We start from the raw sequence: 17,982 nt of genomic DNA, 5'->3' as shown, positions 1-17,982 counted from the left end.
GTGCAGAGCAAGGAAACCTCCGGTCTTGGGCCACACTGTTAAAACCTGCTCAAATGTGTTTCCGAATGTCAACAAACCTACTTAAAATATAAGGCTTTTGAAGGGGTCCAAAGCACTGTCCTGCATAGATTAAGTTGCATTACGAGGATGCACAGGAAATAGCTGACTTATTCTACAGGATGGACAATACACCAGAGGAAAGAAACTTGCAGGAAAAATGATAAGTATTGTAATGAGGAAATCTGAGGCACGTATTCACAGTGCCGCATTCAGATCTCACCAGTGAAATTTCTTCACTATCCCATGGCCACAGAAGCAAGACATGGATAAATGGAACATACAGCAGCTCCCCAGGCAGAATAACCACGTGCTGCAAGGAAGGGACACCAGAAACTTCCCTGTCTCTGACAGGATGATGGGAATGTTAAGCTCCCCTCAGCAGCTCCTTCCAAGGCAGGTAGTATGACAGTGTTATGAACTGAGGGAACAGACAGCAGAAGGAAGGAGGGGAAACTGCACAGCTACTTCATGGCAAGCCAGAAATGGTGCTTATATGACTGAAAATGACTGTAAGTCACTTTTTCCTAAAAGGCTCTCTTTATCCTTCCTGCAGAATAAAGCAGAAACCAACATCATTTAAAATCATCCTTTGACCCAGTTCTTAAGCAGAGATCTGATATGTGAGAGATTCTCACAGAAGGGCTACAATGGAACATGACATCATAACATAGCCACTCCTGCACTACTGCCATCACAAACATTTAAAGCCTTGAACTTTTGGACAAATATCCAGCTCTTTAAGGCAAGCCCAAGTTACTGCATAGCATCTTGAATTTACAGATGCCCTTTGCTTCTTGAAGAACACGTGGGCACTTTGCATGTGCAGCAGCATTAATTAGCTTAAGTGGAGGTCAACAGCAATATTCCCCAATCTACACATACGCACCTGGCCAACATTACAAAGATGTGTGATATATACAGCCAAAGGTTCTGTTCACCAAGATTCCTGATTTTGTCTCTTCTGCCACCACAGTCCCTGCAGCTGAATTTTTACACCATTTCTTAAGCCACGTCTTATAAATTAAGACAGAAGTACTTATTTAGCCACTAAACAAAAAAAAGGGATACCTTCATATTACTACAGCTAGGCACAATGTTGCTAACCGTGTAGTCCTGCATACAGTATCCTATTCAGACCCATAAAACTTTGTTTTAATAAAACCATTGGGGGAAATTATGGGTAAAATCTGTTTTTCTGGAAAGCAAGATTTACACACAGTATAAAATTAATTGCTTCAGAACAATAAAAAAAGAAAATTTGTTGTTTAGAGTTGAATTGAAGAACTATTTGCCATAAGGACACCTAAATATTTGGCATAATTGACACAATAAATTTCTAATCCCAGGCAGTTATGCATGAATGTAATTCCACGCATTTTACCTGGACACATTTAGTTCTTTTAAACACACATTTTATGACATATTTATCTGTAAAACAAGCAGCTTTCATAGGTACTCTAACCCAGATTCAGCTTCCTTCCCCAGCAAGAAAAAAAGATGATTCATTTTAGTACGTTTCCATGTTCCTGACAAAATCCTTGCATGCAGCACACTACCTGCTACTCAAAGGAATCAGCAAACGCACTGAGTACACTGCACAGACACCCTTCAAGTCCTATGGTTTGCACAGAGCAGCAGTTTCACCACACGCAGTGACAGAAGCACACAGTCTGATCTTTTCTCTTACTGAAGTCACCACACTGGCTCAAGTTTTCAGGAAATGTCTCTGTTACCGATGCAGATTCTCACCTGCACTTAAATATGAGCACAACTGCATCTATAATTGTATTCATTAACTTAGCTGTATGCCAAACTCCAAATCAAGTAGCTAGGTATGATTTAAAAAAAAAAGATACAATTAAGCATGACTACATTTAACTCCATTGGTAATAGTAAAATCTGGGTCAAGGCAGAACAAGAATGAGCGAATGTCACTGGTTTAAAAGCTTCTCCTGCCCTGGGCAGGGCAACCTCCAGCAACCTGGTACTCTGTGAGCACCTGGCTGGCTGAAGTCACTGCTCACACACAGGCCCAGACACCTCCACTTAAAAAGAACAGCAATAAGAGGAAGAGGTTGGGTTTAACTTGCATATGTTCTTCAGCCCACCACGGAGCAGAGGGATGCTTGTACCATGGCACTGTCACTGGCTGCTTGTGGCAGTATGGCACTGCACACGCTAATTTGAGCAGGGATGGCAGAATCTGGTAACGTATTTTTACTGTGACCTGTAAATTACAATCTGTACGTGCTCTGCATGTTTGAAACAACTTAAACAGATTCATTTTGGATAGCAGATACTGAACAGCAGCAAGTGACACCACCAAAGCCACGGCCAGAGCGACTCTCCCTTCTGCAAGGAAACAATCCTTCTCAGCCATGTCAAATAAGTAACAGCCAAGAGTCTTTCCAGAAAATTAACAGGATACAGCCATTTAAACTCAAATACTGCTTTTTCTTTCACTTTCAGGACTTTGAATGAGTGAATAACTTCTCCACGCTTTGGGGGATATCAGCCCTTTTAGTTTTATTTGCTTAAGCAACAACCAAAATAAATCTCTTAAGTAGTCTGAAGTAGAAAAAAGTAATTTCCAAGAACCTGCAGCATGCTGGAACAGAGCACAGCACAACATTTGGATAGAACTGACCCTGAATCGCCCCAAGTGCAGGCTCAGAAGGCCCAAACAGAACCATTGTTTTCTGTGGATTTATATTCAAGAGAAACCAAGTTCACCGGCAGAAAGTCAATGGCTCTAAATCCCAGCTTTACCAGGTTTATCCTTTTTACGATCTTCATGTCTGTTCTCCATTCTGGGTCATTTTCCCCACTTAAGCTCACATGATAACGCTTAGGCTATTTGGTCCTGAGCTTTGTTATCTACAGAAGAAGACTTGTTTAAAGTTACAAGCATTCTTATCTTTGCTTTCATTGAGCACATTTAAAGTTTAAGTAGCCAGAAAAAGCCAACAGTTTGTTTTCTTGAGCATTCTATCATCAAATATCCCACATGATTTTGATCCTCTTTCCCAAGGAGGAAACACACTCTGCTGATAGCAGAAACACACAGGAGCTACTTCTGCATGCATTACCTAATGTAACTGACATTACTCTTTACTTTCCTCTCAGAAGTGACCAAAATGATCTCAGGCATTGCACAGCATGGGCATTTACATTTGATGTAATAAATGATGCCGTACCAACACATTCATGCCATTAAGTCAAGTCAGAAGTCAGGTCACCTCATTATTGTGATGATGGGAGGGAAGACACCCACAGAAATCACCCACCTCTTCAAACACGCAAGAAAGATGCGGCCCAAAGATGAGACGTCATTTTAAGTAAGACGGCAAAGCAAGGATACACTTCAAAGGCCATGAGATAAAACAGAACAAAACACTGAAGGCTGCCTGCTTTTAGGAACCAACCTATTCACCTTAAGGACACAAAGACACAACATCTTCATCCGGGGCCTGGTCAGATTTCTAGTGATTAACAAAAAAGAAAATAGAGAAGAATCTGTCACTGCTAATTGAGTTACTCAGCTACGCAGACAGACATTATGTTATAGCTGAAACTCTTTAAATGCAACCAAAAAGTACAGTTCTAAAATTACTCACTGTTTCTCTACCCGAGGATTTCTATTTTATTTTCCAACCCTGACAGATTTATTTTTCTGGGACTGTCTGCAAGCTTCGTGTCTGTCCCCTGCACATGTCCCATACATTACCTACAAGCACAAACTCTCTACATCTTTTACACAATGTTTTCCTAATTCTACAGTCAAATATTGAGTCTTTTTACTCCTTTGATAGGAAGCTTGTGTTGGGTGGTTTTCGTACCCTGATTTCTTTCCCTAAAGCCATTTGGATCTCTGCTTTCCTTGCCACTTACACCACTGCATATCCCTGAACACAAATTTTATATCCAGATGAATAAAACTTGGTCATATAAACGGACCCCATTAAAATAAGTTGATGAGACTGCTCTGCTGTTTATTACAATCCTATGCAGTCTGTGTGATCCACAACTGATTTATATGCATAGAAATATCCACAGATATATATATATATACACACACACACACACTTTAGAAATGTATAGCATTTATATCTCTCTATACAGAAAAAAACACACTCAACACTTATGAAAACACAGAGGGCCAAGAATCCGTCAGTCCCTATTCAATCTTACTACATACATGTCCATTGACTTTGTCATTACTGGAGCCATTTAATCACGCTACCATGTAATTTATCAATTCCAATTTCTTAAGTACTAGTTTTCAGTAAGTCTTGTCATTAAGTCAAGTACACCTTTCTTGAAGGAACCCTATTGTTTTACTGTTGACTAAAGACCATTTAAATACAGGCCGCTGGTCAAGCAGTTCTGCCCTCTCTTCAGTTTCTCATGCTACAGCCCTTCAACACAAGACAGCATTTTTTCTTGCTAAGATTAGCTTTGCACTCATCACAGAGCTAGCTACATAGCTGCTGGAGTCAACACCAGGTAGGGCCAAATGAATCCAGCGACTACAAGGACCGAAGAAACAAGTCTGATTACCATTTCAGTCAGCTACAAAACCACGGCCTTGATACTTCAGAATACAGTAGGTACTTTTATCCATCAAGATACAATAAATTCAACAAAAAAGGCAGGAGATGATGCCCATTTTCTACAGTACAAAGATCCAATGCTTTTACTTTTCTAATTAACTTAATTAACAAACTGCCAGGGAACCTGAAAGCCTTACAGTAAGAGGAAAAAGCCAGACCTACCTCCAACTCCTTACCAACAAACACGGCCCACCTCATTCCCATATTATCTGTGGGATATTTATTACCACCTTGTACAGTACAGTGCAACTGCGTTTTGTGGCTATCAAAGCATCTTCACTTGTTAATTATTCTGACAACAAACACTAGTTACAAGACCAGAAATAAATTTAACTACGCATCAACCTTTATTCAACTCATATTTTAGCAGCCATGCACTTTTGAACATTTCAAAATGACTTAAAAATGTCTTTCTGTTTGATAAGGACAGCCTTACAGACTTCACTCAGACAACCATCGCTGTAAGTCAAAGCAGTCAGATGTTGCTGCTCCAGGTAATTCACACATTGAGACAAAATATTTACTGTGCAACTGAAAGCAAGGTTAATCCCTCAGTTTGAAGAATACAAGATCAATGTAGTCGTCAACACTCAGGGTGGGATTGGAAGGGAGAACAGCATATCCACAAATCCATAAATAAATCAAAACACAGAAAAAAACAGTAAGAATGGAAGAGGATGACTGGATGACTGCACTTCAAGTTTTAAACAGAATTCAGGAACCAATCTAGATAAAACAATGATAAAAATCCCAGAGTTGAAGGAAATTTCCTTGCATTACAGCTTCCTTGGATAATGTCACTACAAGCTGCTAACAAATTTTGGAGACCGCTGCAATCCTAGACTCAAGCTAATTTAAATTACACGGCCTATATTTTAATCATAAGCAATAACTTACACGTTGTTGTACACGTCTGATTGTAACCCACGCTACAATCAAAGAAGGCCTTTTATTTTATATTTTAACAATTAACTAGAAATTTTCCAGCTCAAGACTGTGCAAAATGCACCGACACACATCACTGGAGTGATATTTACAGCCAACAGCTACAACTACGAGCAGAAGAAGAACCTCTGAAGAAACATTCAACGCAGATGCACTGCAAACTAAATAAAAACTTACTAGAAGTATGCCACTGCTGTGGTTTTTCTCTGTTATGGAACCCAGACCTAAATAAACTGTTAAACACTTAGTGTAAAGGTATGCCAAACATTTCTCAGAACTTTCTTAAGGTCCCAACAAAGAATCAACCTTTTTTTGCAAAATGAGGCCTAGGTTAAATATTTTATTTGGCTCCTCAGGATCGACTGAGAAGTTGGGCACCAGCTACAGATCAGCTTTTGGCCTCACATCAAACATTACCCTGTCATTTATCCAGTCAGTCAAAACAATGTTTTCCATCTAAACCTTTAATGTTTATGTCTTGAAAAACTGCTAATTGAATCCAGTTCTTGAATCCATTTTTTCAGTCTATAGTATCTAATTTAGAGATAACGAATAGAAAAGATAAGTATCACACAATGTTTACAGAATTAATCCTATAAAATATTCAAGCCAGAACAGAAGACTGCTAGCATCATAAAGCCAAGGAAAATTAAGATTATATAGCATTTGCAAGTTTGAAAATAAACTTTTTAAAACATTGGAATATACAGATTCTTTTAATTCCAAACAGTTTTAGAATTCATGAGCTCTCAAACTGCTTTTCCAATCAAAAAGGGTAATCAAAACCACAAAGTACACTTAAAGCTATTCCTAGGCAAGAACTGACAACATGTCAGCTCAATTAATAAAATTAAATGTTTGCAACAGCTTTCCTTAAACATATAAAACTTCCCTACAACAAATGACCTTATAAAAAACAACAGGCAGTTTGCTACAGCATGAAATACCTCGAGTCTTTCTAACTTGAGAAATAGGTCAATATTTCATGTAAGCTTCCAAATAACAGAACTGGTTCTCAGCAACTGCACAGAGATGCTAAATGTGGAAATGTCTCTCTAAAGGCAACTCTGCTCACATCCAGTGCTCAGCATTCACCCTTCCTAAAAAACAAGGTAATGAAAAACTCAGAAACATTCCTCAGGAACGTACCTGCTTCTTTTGGGAAACGATTGCACAACCACTCCGTCTCCTCAGCACGTAAAACCACTGCCTATTGCTCACAACTACACTCCCCATGACATATTTATGTTGTCAAAGACAGGATTAGAGGACACACTTAATCCTTAATCAAAATAAAACAAAACAGAATACAAAATCCAAAGGTGAAGCAGACAACTGCCTGAACAGTATTTTCCATGCTTCTACAAAAGGCTCCAAACTATTCATAACGTTTCAAAGATAAGCAAGTCTGAGCACTCACAGCAGAGGGAAAAAAGCATTAAAATACTGCATCAATAAAGCAATAACCTGATGAGAAAGCTTCAAAACACTGTAAAAACATGGCAGCACTGCTCCAGGCATCGGTCCCAGCCACACTTAGTTCACAAATTTTATTTCTAAGTGTACTATGCAGGTACTCACACAACTCAATGAAAGCTAGATTATAAATTTAGTCTAAGGTATTTCCAAAGCGAAGCATACATTGTTTTTCTCTGTAAAAACAGCATGCTTGCAAAAATAAGTATGAAAACATCTGTATTTATTAGACATCAAACTGGAAATATTTCAGATGTGCCTAAAGTAAATATTCCAATTCCTTCAGGTTTCTTTAAAACACATTTGTTTTGAAAGTTGGTTAAATCTGCTATCCTGCAAATAAGAGTATTTGAAGCAATACCTATTGCTTTCCAATGGCTTACCATCAGCACTCACACTTGGGAACACAAGGTATGATTTACCTGCTGGGGGAGGGCCTTACATCAGTTTTGAACAGCTCTGTCCCCTTAAGTTCTCTGTACTTTTATTTTATTTTTTAAAGAGAGCTCCAGTGTTTCTTCTCCAAATCAATTTACCTGGGTTCTTACATGTAAAAAGAGCACACTTCAAGTATTTGGTAATAGCTTATTTTCATCCCCTGCATGCAGGTGAGCCGTTTTTTATGCTATTTAACAACACTTGAGGTCAAGTGGTCTTCTGAAAGCTAGCTGGCCACGTAAGGCACTATGTCAAACCAGCTGTATACAACCTTCACTAAGGAAGTTGGCTTGGAAAAAAAAAAATTGAAGAAACAAACAAAGAGATCAAAACAAAGCGTGTGTCACTTTCTTTCAAGTTCACGCTGAGAAGGCGAAGGAACAAAAAGACAAAAAGAAAAAAAAGCAGCGTTGGGGGGCAGCGGGACGCGGGCTGAGGTGCCCGGTGCTGCAGCTCCTGCTGGCGTTTTGTTCCCCAGGCGAGCGGCCCGCGGGGAGAGGATGGGAGGAGAGGGAAGAGTTCACTTTTCCTATTTTCCCCCTTCTCCTCCTGAGGCCTGAGAGACGCCTCCAAGCCCAGGTTCAACCTCAAATACACATGGAGGAGCTCCCGCTCGCTCGCTCTCTCCCTCCCTCCAGCTGGGCTCTCCGGGGCTCCCCGCCGCCCCACGAACTCGCTCCCCCGGGGCCGCAGGCTTCCCCTCCCCGCCGCGCCCCGTCCCGCCGAGCCCCGCCGCTCCTCGCCGCTCCTCGCCCCTCCGCCCCGGCTCGCCCCGTGCCCGCCCGGCGGCGGGAGGCAGCGGCAGGCCCAGCCGGGGCTCCCCGCCGCCGCGCTCAGCCTCACCTGTCAGCCGCAGCTTGACGGGCCCGTTCCTCCGAGCCCCTTGGTTGGACATGTCCCCGGCCGCGGCTCGGGCCCGGCGCTGCCTTGCCCGGGGCTCCCCCTGCCTCTGGGTCCGGGAAGGGAGACGGGGGGAGACGGGGGGGGGCGGGGGGAGGGGACGCGCTAATGGAGTCGGGTTGGGCGCTCAGGGCAGCGGCGGCCGCCGGAGGAGGAGGAGAAGCCCGGATGTGCCCAGCGTCGCCATGAGCGGGGCCGGGGAGGAGGCGGAGGAGGAGACGCGGCCGCCTTCCTTTCCTTTCCCTTCCCTTCCCTTCGCTTCCCCGCCCCCTAGCCCGCAGCCCGGGCGACGAGCACAACAAAGCCGGGGACGGAGCGGCGCGGCAGCGGACGGCCGCCTCCCCTCCCCTGGGCAGCCCGGCTCTGCCCTCCCGAGGAGGAGGCCGCGGTGCTGGGCGCCCACCCCGAGTCCCGCTCCTTCCCAGGCTCGGGGCTGCTCTGAGCGGGATGCCGAACGGGGGCCGCATCAGGTGGCAGCGAGCCTGGGGAGATGGGGGTGGGTGGGAGGAATTACCGCGGAGTGGAAGGAGGGAAGCCAAAGAAATGGGGGGGGGGGGGACAAAGGTACAAATGAGAAGAAATAGTGTAGGAATAAATCCAAAGCCTGAACTGGAACAGGTACGCCGTGCAGGAGTGCTTGCAGTCTGTGGCAGTGTTTTGTGGGGGCATGGCAGACTGGCTGTGGGAACAACGAACTGTGAACTGATGTGCTGCTTATCTGTGCTTCTAAAAATTAGCAGCCGGGTTGTGTTAATGGATTGCCATGCTCAAAACTGAACCAAAAAAAAAAAAAAAAGCCTTGCATTCCCATTGTGAGGCCTAATTTAGCTCCATCCTGCTGGAAAGGAAAGGTGACTCCTTGCACAGTCTATCCAGCTCCTGCACATCTCCCATGGGAGGAACACCGCACTGCAGCAGGAGCTGTGCAGGGCCCAGCACCAATGCCAGAGGGGGCTCTGAGGGCTGGGAAAAGCTTCCGGAAAAGCTGTAAGGTTGCCACAGTAAAGTTTGCTTTAGAAGACTGAGCTAATAAACCACACACCTATTCTTACTAATAACCTTACTAATACTCTGTATGTTACATGCAGCTCACTCAGTCATGTCATTGCACTGGCTTCTTCCTGTTGAGCCAACCTGTTAAGTATTATTATAAGGGTAGTCACAGATTAGGATCCAGCCTGTGTACCAAGATCCAAACTCAGGATGAAAAGATGACCTGTGCTTCACAGAGTTTGTAATGTAGCTTCTGCATAGCCCAGCATTTAATTTCTGAAGCTGCATACAGCACAGAACTGAACTAGCATGTCCAGAGTTGTCTCATCTTGGCTGAGTTTGGGGCTTGGACCTCATCATATAAAATCTAGGAGCAGGAATTGATTTTGTCCTATTGAAGGCCTCACAAACAGGATATGATTCTCAAAGTTTTCCCCTTTAAAATGAGAAAGGGGAAATCCCTGCAGGCATTCAAGGCCAGGCTGGATGTAGGTCTGGGCAGCCTGGGTCTGGTGATTTGTTGACCCTGCACACAGCAGGGGGGTTGAAACTAAATGATCATTGTCATCCTTTTCAACCCAGGCCATTCTTTGATTCTATGATTCTATGACAGGATCCCCTCCCGTACGCACAGACTCACATCTCCATTGCTCCAAAGCGTGTCTCAAGCACCAGATTCCTCCAGGTGGAAGTTTTCCGTACTTCCTGTTGCAGTGACACTGCTGTTCCAGTGTCGCTTCACCTGGGAACGAAGGAGTCCTGGAATCGAGCCTCTTCCTCAGACAGGGTTGTGTCTGCTTCCTACAAAGTTGCCTGTTAAATACAGAGATAGCAAATGTTGGTAAAGAACCTTCCTTTGAACAGACTGCTCAATTTCCAGTGAAAATGCTGTGATACGTTGCAACTGTTGGAACATCAGTTGAGAGCTCACACATTTGTGTCACTGTATAAAATGCACTGGCTGCAATATTTATTACTGCCATGCATGCAGAAGATGTGTTTATTTATGTTTAAAATGCAATTGCATTATTTTAGAGTTTTTGCTGGTACGTCCAAAATCTATCTATCAGTGACACATAAGATAGTTCTATTCAGTATGTATGTATCTACTAGGGTAAGAGAAGAGGGGCTTTAGCTCTCATTAGCATCCTGCACGCATGATACTTGCCCCATTTAGGTCAGGACTACATCCTTGAGTAATGTGAGTACAAATGATCTCAATCAGGTTGCACTTGAATAGATAAATGCACCAGATGCAAAATAGTCTTTTCTTCCTTTCTGGCTTTGGGTAAGCATTTCAATGTCTGTAGCCTGGATGTTCTACAGATGCTTCTGTCCCATGGTATCCCACAATTTTCTGTAGGGAAATTAGAGTTTTTATTCATTGCTCCCCTTTGCTGAGTAGAATTGCCAAGTGGAATTTAAGACAAGCAGCTCAGTGAAGGATCTGTGCAAGATCTGCAATGAGCAGAGGTCAGGAAGTCTCGCAAAGAGCCAAGAACTGCAGGGAATGCGGGATACCAAAAATACTGACAGCATCTGATGATTGAAAGTGCTACTTTTCCAACAAAAGGATTCCACATTACTGTTATGATCCAAAGAGTTTCTTGTGCCAGTGCTATCCCCCAAGTTCTGAAAATATTCTCAGAATAATGGAACAGATACCTCACTGATCCTGCTTCAGGTTGTATAAGCCAACAGTTCACAGTAAATTTTGAGTTTTGTATAGTTCATTTTCAAGGGTGAGCAGAGGTTTCACACTTGACAGTGTTGATCTTGTGAGGTAAGCAAGTAAATATTATCATTAACTGCTGACAAGTGATCTGTATTTCACTCTAAGCTGATATCATTGAGCCACAAATCCTTTCAAGATGAGGTAGCTAGCTCAGATCCGGAGGGAAGGGAGTGTCTTGCATCACCCCACAGCTCACTTTTTGGATGACAGCTTGCTGCTGGACTGAGAAGGGAGTCCCATCCAGTCTTCTTCAGCCAGAAGTTAGCAGCTGAGACACCGTCTCCAGGGTCATATAGAAAGGGAGTGAGCTCAGGCATCTGTAGAGGACTCTGGAAGGACAAAATAATTTAGCAGTTGATAATATATTAGTGAAACTTTTGAAGAAATATGTAGAAATACAAAAACTTCTTTTGTTCTATGACTTCACAGAAAAGGGCTTTGACACTTGAATTTCCCAATAGGAAGGAAAAGAAGGCTTTGCATTCACAGATAGTTCTCAAAGGATTTGGTGGTTTTGGATACTGGAAAATAAGAACAAATGTCTTCAAGCAAATGCTCCTGGTTTTCAGAAAAGGATAGTTAATTTTTTGGAGGTGAGGTCGTCTGCATCTTTAAAAATTGAAGAATACACTGGAAACTCATTCCTCAGCATGTGGCATGCATTCAAAGCAAATCAACATGTAAGAATTACATTCCATTTTTCTCCGTATAGAGGTTTAATCACACCACATTCCTTTAGCAGTAATGAGAGCTGGCTGGTGTTATACCACATTCTTCCCCAGCTTCTGTGATGATATCAAGAAAGCAAAACAGTTCTGCCACTATTGTCAAGCTTTTCTGAGTAAATTAAAAGGTCAGAACAGCGTTTTCCTGAGATAATTTTTAAAAATAAAGCTATTTAAAATTATCTAGATTGTATTTCTTCCTACTAGTCTTCCCTTAGTCAATTTCCTAATCTTGTGTTTGAATTAGAAATGACACCACTAGAGATCATCAAGTTAAAGACAGAGTTAATTAGAAGGGAATTTTACCCCCATTTCCTTTTTCTCTATGTTGTATTTACATTGTAAGTGCTAATGCTGAATGCTAATGCATGCTTTTGCCACCTAACGGTGTAGTTCTAAGAAGAAAAGTATTGCAGTGGTATACACCTTGGTAACCTCATTCAGATTCATGCGGTCCAATTTCATGTGAAAGTGAACAAATGAAGGAACCTTAGATTGTTAGCCTGACATTATACAGCAGATTTCCCTGGCACTCAGTTTGTCCCAAACCAATTTCCACAGTTAATAGCAAGCATCTTCAAAGATGCTTAACACATTTGCCTGCAACAGGTACCATTCTCCCAACCTGCCTCTTTGGCACAGGTTTTTCTTTTAATCATTCTCTAATGCATTCATTACTTCTTACTGTAGCAAAGGTGCTTCCCCACTTCATTGTGGACCAAACACAATTCCATTTCTGCAAAGAATTCCATCCTTCGTGTGGCTTTTTGTTAATTTCCCCACTGCTGTCCTGAATGAAAGGACCCAAATCTACTGAAGTCACAGATGAAGCACTTCTGCATTTCAGGAAAATTAGTAATCGATAGTTTATTTTTGTACAGAAGTACTTATTAACCCACGCAGCTTATAGGAATTATCAGGCCGTTGTTTTGCTTGCTGATGAACTGAATACACTACATAAAATTATATAAGTGTAATTGAATACCTGGCTCAACTCTGATATCGCTACTAGTAAGAGATAACGATAGTTAACACAGCAATGGAAGTCATACCTATCACAGTTATATGATGAAGAAACATGTCTAGACAGAGGCTCTGCTTCTCACTAAGACTCCTTTTGGCATGCAGAGACACTGTTTATGCAAGAGGTCAAGATTCAGTCCATTTCTCAAGCTGGAGCTTGAGATGAAGCTTTTCAGGAGAAGAAACTAGGAAGGAAATCTCCACCCATACGCTGGCTCCTGAAAAAGGGGACAGAAGCTTGGAGCAGCAGACAGCAGAGCCCTCTGAGACAGGATGTGTCTTGGGGAAATGATGTGTCTCTGAAGGGAAATGACTGCAGCTGTGGCTACAGAAAAATGCATGAGCTCCCATATCACAGGATTTTCCAGTGGTTAGTCACTAAGATAACTTCTAAATCCATCCATCCAAAGCAGACTAGTAACTGATGCACAGATATTCCATGCACTGCTTTAGCCATGTTGTTTCCTTATTATGGTCCTGCAGGACAGCACTATCCAAATGCAACTTTGTAAGAAGAAAAGTAGATTTCAATGAGGTGACAGGTATTGACACAGCATAAATAGATATACTGCATCATCACCAGCCAGAACCTAAAATTCACTTTCAGAAAGAGGTGTCTATTGTTCATTTAAAGTGAGAAACCATGCTGTGGTGCTTGGACAAAAGACTGGAAATGAAATGGGTTTTGCTCTCATTTACACCAACATTCTAGCCACAGCACTGCCATCTAGCTCAAGTCAGTACCATTCCCTGCTGTTAAATGTGCAGTGTCTCAAACACCACGACACAATGACTGGCTTTGCACAGCATTTTGAACAGCCCAACAAAAAGGGAGGAACCAAGGTTCAGTCTTTGAGTATAGTGAAGTATCTTAGACCTAAAAGATTTTGTCCAATTTGCTTTACCTGTGGGAGTGTCAAATCAATACAAAAAATAGGTCTTCAAAAGTCCTGGGCAAAAACGAAGGCCTATTTCTGAAAATAAATAAATTAGCCTTTTTTCTTGATTGATTTCTAATTATATATCCACTAAATACTGTAGATAACATAATTTCTATAGCAGACTCTTTGAAGAATGGCTTTGTCAAGTGCTTTGAGAGCTGCGTGCTAAATATTCCATCTGAAATGCTGAGGGTTCCTGAAGAATTGTATGTTCCATCGTGCATCTACTCTGCAGGACTTTCTCCTGTTGCTTTGTGAAAGGAACAACTGTAAAATCTTATCCATGGATTTATCTGGCTAATAAAAATGGGTTCATAAAAGACCTCACTGAATAAGACAGAAACAATCTCCTCTGAGCGACATGTATCAAGAATTTACTTTACTACTGTACTACAACATCTGTCTCCAGATATAGTCTGATTCAACTTGACACAGTGTGTATTTGTCCCAGTGGTATGCAGCTTAGACAAATGAAGTGTTATTAAGAAGACTGTCAGCTCAAACAACTATTTAAAACAGTTGACATAAAGCACTGTTTTTGACTGAGGCATATTATGTAGCCACTAAAGGAATACCAAGACTTGTCTAATCTTTCCTATCCCTTGTGGTCCAGCATCAATTTGAAACAATAATTCTGTTGTCTGCAAAAGATGAGCTGTAAAATCTCCTGTATGGTAAGTCTCTCCAAGTCTTAATTATGCTGATGCTGGGAGCAGGGTGCCACTGACAGTGATGCCAAAATCTGACTCACTCTTGCTGCTATAAATTCATCCCTTGGACACCATTGATCAAGAGTGAAACACTGGAAGGTAGCTGCCATATTAATTCAATCTCTCAGCTTGCCTAGGTAATACAAGGCTTGGTCCAGGGCCAGTCTGTAATGCTTTGGAGAGGTAAAAAATATTCTGTGATGCACCTTCCATCCATGCAGCCAATGAAAGTGGAGATGCCTTCCTCACTCCTGAAAAGCCCCAGAATATTATCTGACAAGCTGTAATTACCTTGGCATAATTAGCCATTGTTACCTATGTAGATATTCAGGGATTAAAACCTCATGTTTCTGGCTTTACAGAATTATGTACATGTCAGGGGTTAAGATGAGGTTTCAAGAGGGCTGATTTATCCCATTCCCATCTATTGTTGAGACTGTGGCTATTAAAGACAAATAGGCACTGAGGCAGGCAACGTACTCCTCTATCTAATGTTAGCAGAGAAATCAAGCCTCTTGGATGAGTGTAAATAATTTAAACAAAGCAGCCATCACATTGCAGTTCTGATTTTCTGTGTTTCTTCTAGCAAGTTTTTCCATATGTCTCGTACAAGTTATTTCCAAACAGTCAAGAGATGAGTTTCATTCCTGTAACAACTGTAACAATATTGCATACTTCTACAGGTAATTGAGTCTGCAAGGTTCGAAGACAAAAACAGCTGACAAAGCCTTCACTCCACAAGATTATCACTTTGCCATAGGAAAGTTACTGCAATGCGTGTGTTCACAGTGTTGTGAATCACTGCAGAGAACCCAGTTTAACCACCTTAAAGGTTAAACTGGGTTCTAAAAGGACTGAAGGGGATTTCCTTTCTCTTACATTAACGAGTTTGTAGACATTTATAAACAACATGATTTGATCCTACAAATGAGGAAGTAAAGTTGCAAGCCAGGTAAGAGCAGCTCAGTTATTTAAGTAGGTTAGTGGGTCTAGTGAAGTGCTAAAAGTGACCAAAAGCAAAATCTGTTACCATTGGTCTTGAAATATTCCTTTATTCCATTCTTGAAATCCCTTAAAATAGAAGTGAAGGGAGGCATATTGGGTTTGAGTTCTTTTTTTTCCTCCTTTTTTAGTACTAAGCTCAGGGGCAATGTGTCTAACCAGGTAACATGTCTAAGGAATGATGTGAGCTCCTGGTTCTGCAGTCACCCATCAGCACCCTGCTAGCAGATGCATCTAGTCCCTGTATGAGCACTGCACAGTTTGATTACTACAGATCTAACAAGCATTTGGAATATAATGCTAGGAAGATATGATGTTCCAATTTGAATCTAATCCACAGTGGGTTGGCTATAAGGAAGTAAACTTTCTGTTCAGCTACAATGGTGGTTTGTTTGTTTTTTTCACTTGCTTTTGCTGTGTTTATTTCTGAGGGTTATTTGTTTGTAACTGTGGCACACTGAATTGCACCGACAGTTACAGTTCAGCTGTGCAGTACAGATCAAATGCTGCATTTTGCAGCAGTTTAAGGTAACTGCATGTGCTCTTGGTTATGCAGAACAGAAAAGTTTTTAAAGGTAGTCTGGACAAAAGTTGGTTGCAGGAATGTGCTAATCTAACTTTTCGTAAGCAATTTTCAGGATTATTTGCTACTAAAATAGGTTTGGTTCTTTTTTTTGTTGGACATGATTCGATCTCCAACTGTGTTCCCAAAACATCTCTGTTCTCCTTAAATTTAAAGCTTGCATATTTGCTGCCATCCCTACTCTGCTTTCGTTTTTGTTTCTTAATCCATGCCTGGCTGCAGTCTGCAGGTGCTGATACGCACAGATGGGGTAATAGCTTCAGTTTTAGGAATTGTATGAAACAGATTTTCTACACAGAGAAAAAGGACTTCTGCTTAAGTCAAATTTTGCAGAGCAGTTTTTGAGAAATGGAATGTGAACGTCCTGTCACACCTCCCCCCATTTATTTTTCTATATTGGTAATGTGCTCTCCATTGCAAGTTATATGGATGGCAACAACGTTATTTTTTTAGCCATTAGGGGAAAGGAAATGACATATGGAGAGAATTCAAGTCCCTCCTCATTCCTAGAGAGTCTGTCCAGAAAGTCAGTATTCTGAGCTGCGTCCAAGTGTCATTTCCTGCTCAGAATTGGGAAGGGGAGTTGGGGGAAGAGGGATGGATACGTAACGTTAAATTGCTGCTTCTGATTAACAGTAACATTCTGCAAGTGATTTTGCAGTCTTGCTTTGAACAGCATCAAACCTCCGCAGCCCAAATATGTGTAGCAATCCACTGATGAAAGAGCTATTTTTACATCTGTTTCATATAGTGGATAAAAATGAAGTGATTTGGATGATGGAAATGTGCCTTGGAGATTATTCAAGATTTTGTGATAACTCTGTACATCCATTCCTCCACATGCCCACAGAGCACAGTTACATACTTCTGGTATTAAAACTATTCTAGCACTGGGAACCTGTACACAATCCAATCTGTTCTAGATAACAAATGAAGCAGCTTTTCACTTTTATATGTGCGTGTAGATAAATAATGTGTATACACATGTATGGAAATCACACATTTAAAAGCTGATCTCATAATTTTAATTTAGCATTTCAGTGCAAACTGAGAAATATATGAAATAATGTAGAAAACTTCTTCATTATACTGCTTCTTTCACTAAGATTAGGGATGTAACCCAACCTCTTCCCCAGAGAAATCAGAGTGCCATTGATTTGGCCTTTTGTACATCAGTCAGCTCAAACTCCCTTCCTGACATATGATGTATACATCATTTCTGGATTTTGCCCACGGTTTTGTTTAAATAAGCACAAGATTTTAATGCGGTCACATTCTGCTTAGTAAGAATTAATGGGATTTTTCTCCACTCTGCTTTAATTTTTCTCTCCTTACCTCATCACTTCAAATCCCAACTTTACTTCCCTCCCACCAATGACCCTCCCTAGGGTAGTGGGTGAACTACAGCCTGGAAACAGGCCACAGCTCTTCCACGAAATCTTTTGGTTTCAGTGGAAGTGTCCATTTCCTGGAGCCAGTCTGAGACAGACAGTGCTCTGCAGTCAGAAACCAGACTGGAATCCAGTGACCCTTATTCCATATGAAGTGCTGTGAAGCTCATGGTTCTTTCTTTGCTGTCCACATGCTGACTTTCTGCCTGACTTATCAAGTGTCATGTTACAGATCAGTAAAAGCAAAGTGTTTTCCAAGCACACTGAACACCTTTACACACTTGCAGCTTGAATGTTTTTCTGAATGCATGATTTCTAAAACCTGCAATAAGTGAGGTTACACCTTTTCCAGCCTTAGGAGGGCTCACCTCAGTTCCCTCTTAGGCCTTTCTCCTGGCACACCCCTCTGAAGGTGAATCAAGCTTAAGGTTTTTACTCAGGCCAAAG

The 17,982-nt window shown here is 41.7% G+C and overlaps 1 protein-coding gene across 2 annotated transcripts in view; it reads right to left on the bottom strand.

Moving 5' to 3' along the window:
• SMURF2 (SMAD specific E3 ubiquitin protein ligase 2) overlaps window positions 1–8,529 on the bottom strand; it is a 55,517-nt gene extending 46,988 nt beyond the window's left edge. For both annotated transcript variants that reach the window (XR_007380419.1, XM_048964757.1), the window contains exon 1: window positions 8,376–8,529. Coding sequence is in view for 1 of the 2 variants with exons in the window: in XM_048964757.1 (XP_048820714.1) it covers window positions 8,376–8,427 (52 nt within the window). In the remaining variant the exon portion in view is untranslated. The remainder of the gene's footprint in view (window positions 1–8,375) is intronic.
• Between the last annotated feature and the right edge of the window lie 9,453 nt (window positions 8,530–17,982).

The sequence above is a fragment of the Lagopus muta genome, chromosome 18, assembly GCF_023343835.1.
Source record: "Lagopus muta isolate bLagMut1 chromosome 18, bLagMut1 primary, whole genome shotgun sequence".
In the NCBI taxonomy this organism is placed as follows: domain Eukaryota; kingdom Metazoa; phylum Chordata; class Aves; order Galliformes; family Phasianidae; genus Lagopus; species Lagopus muta.
This window is presented reverse-complemented; position numbering and strand designations above follow the sequence as displayed.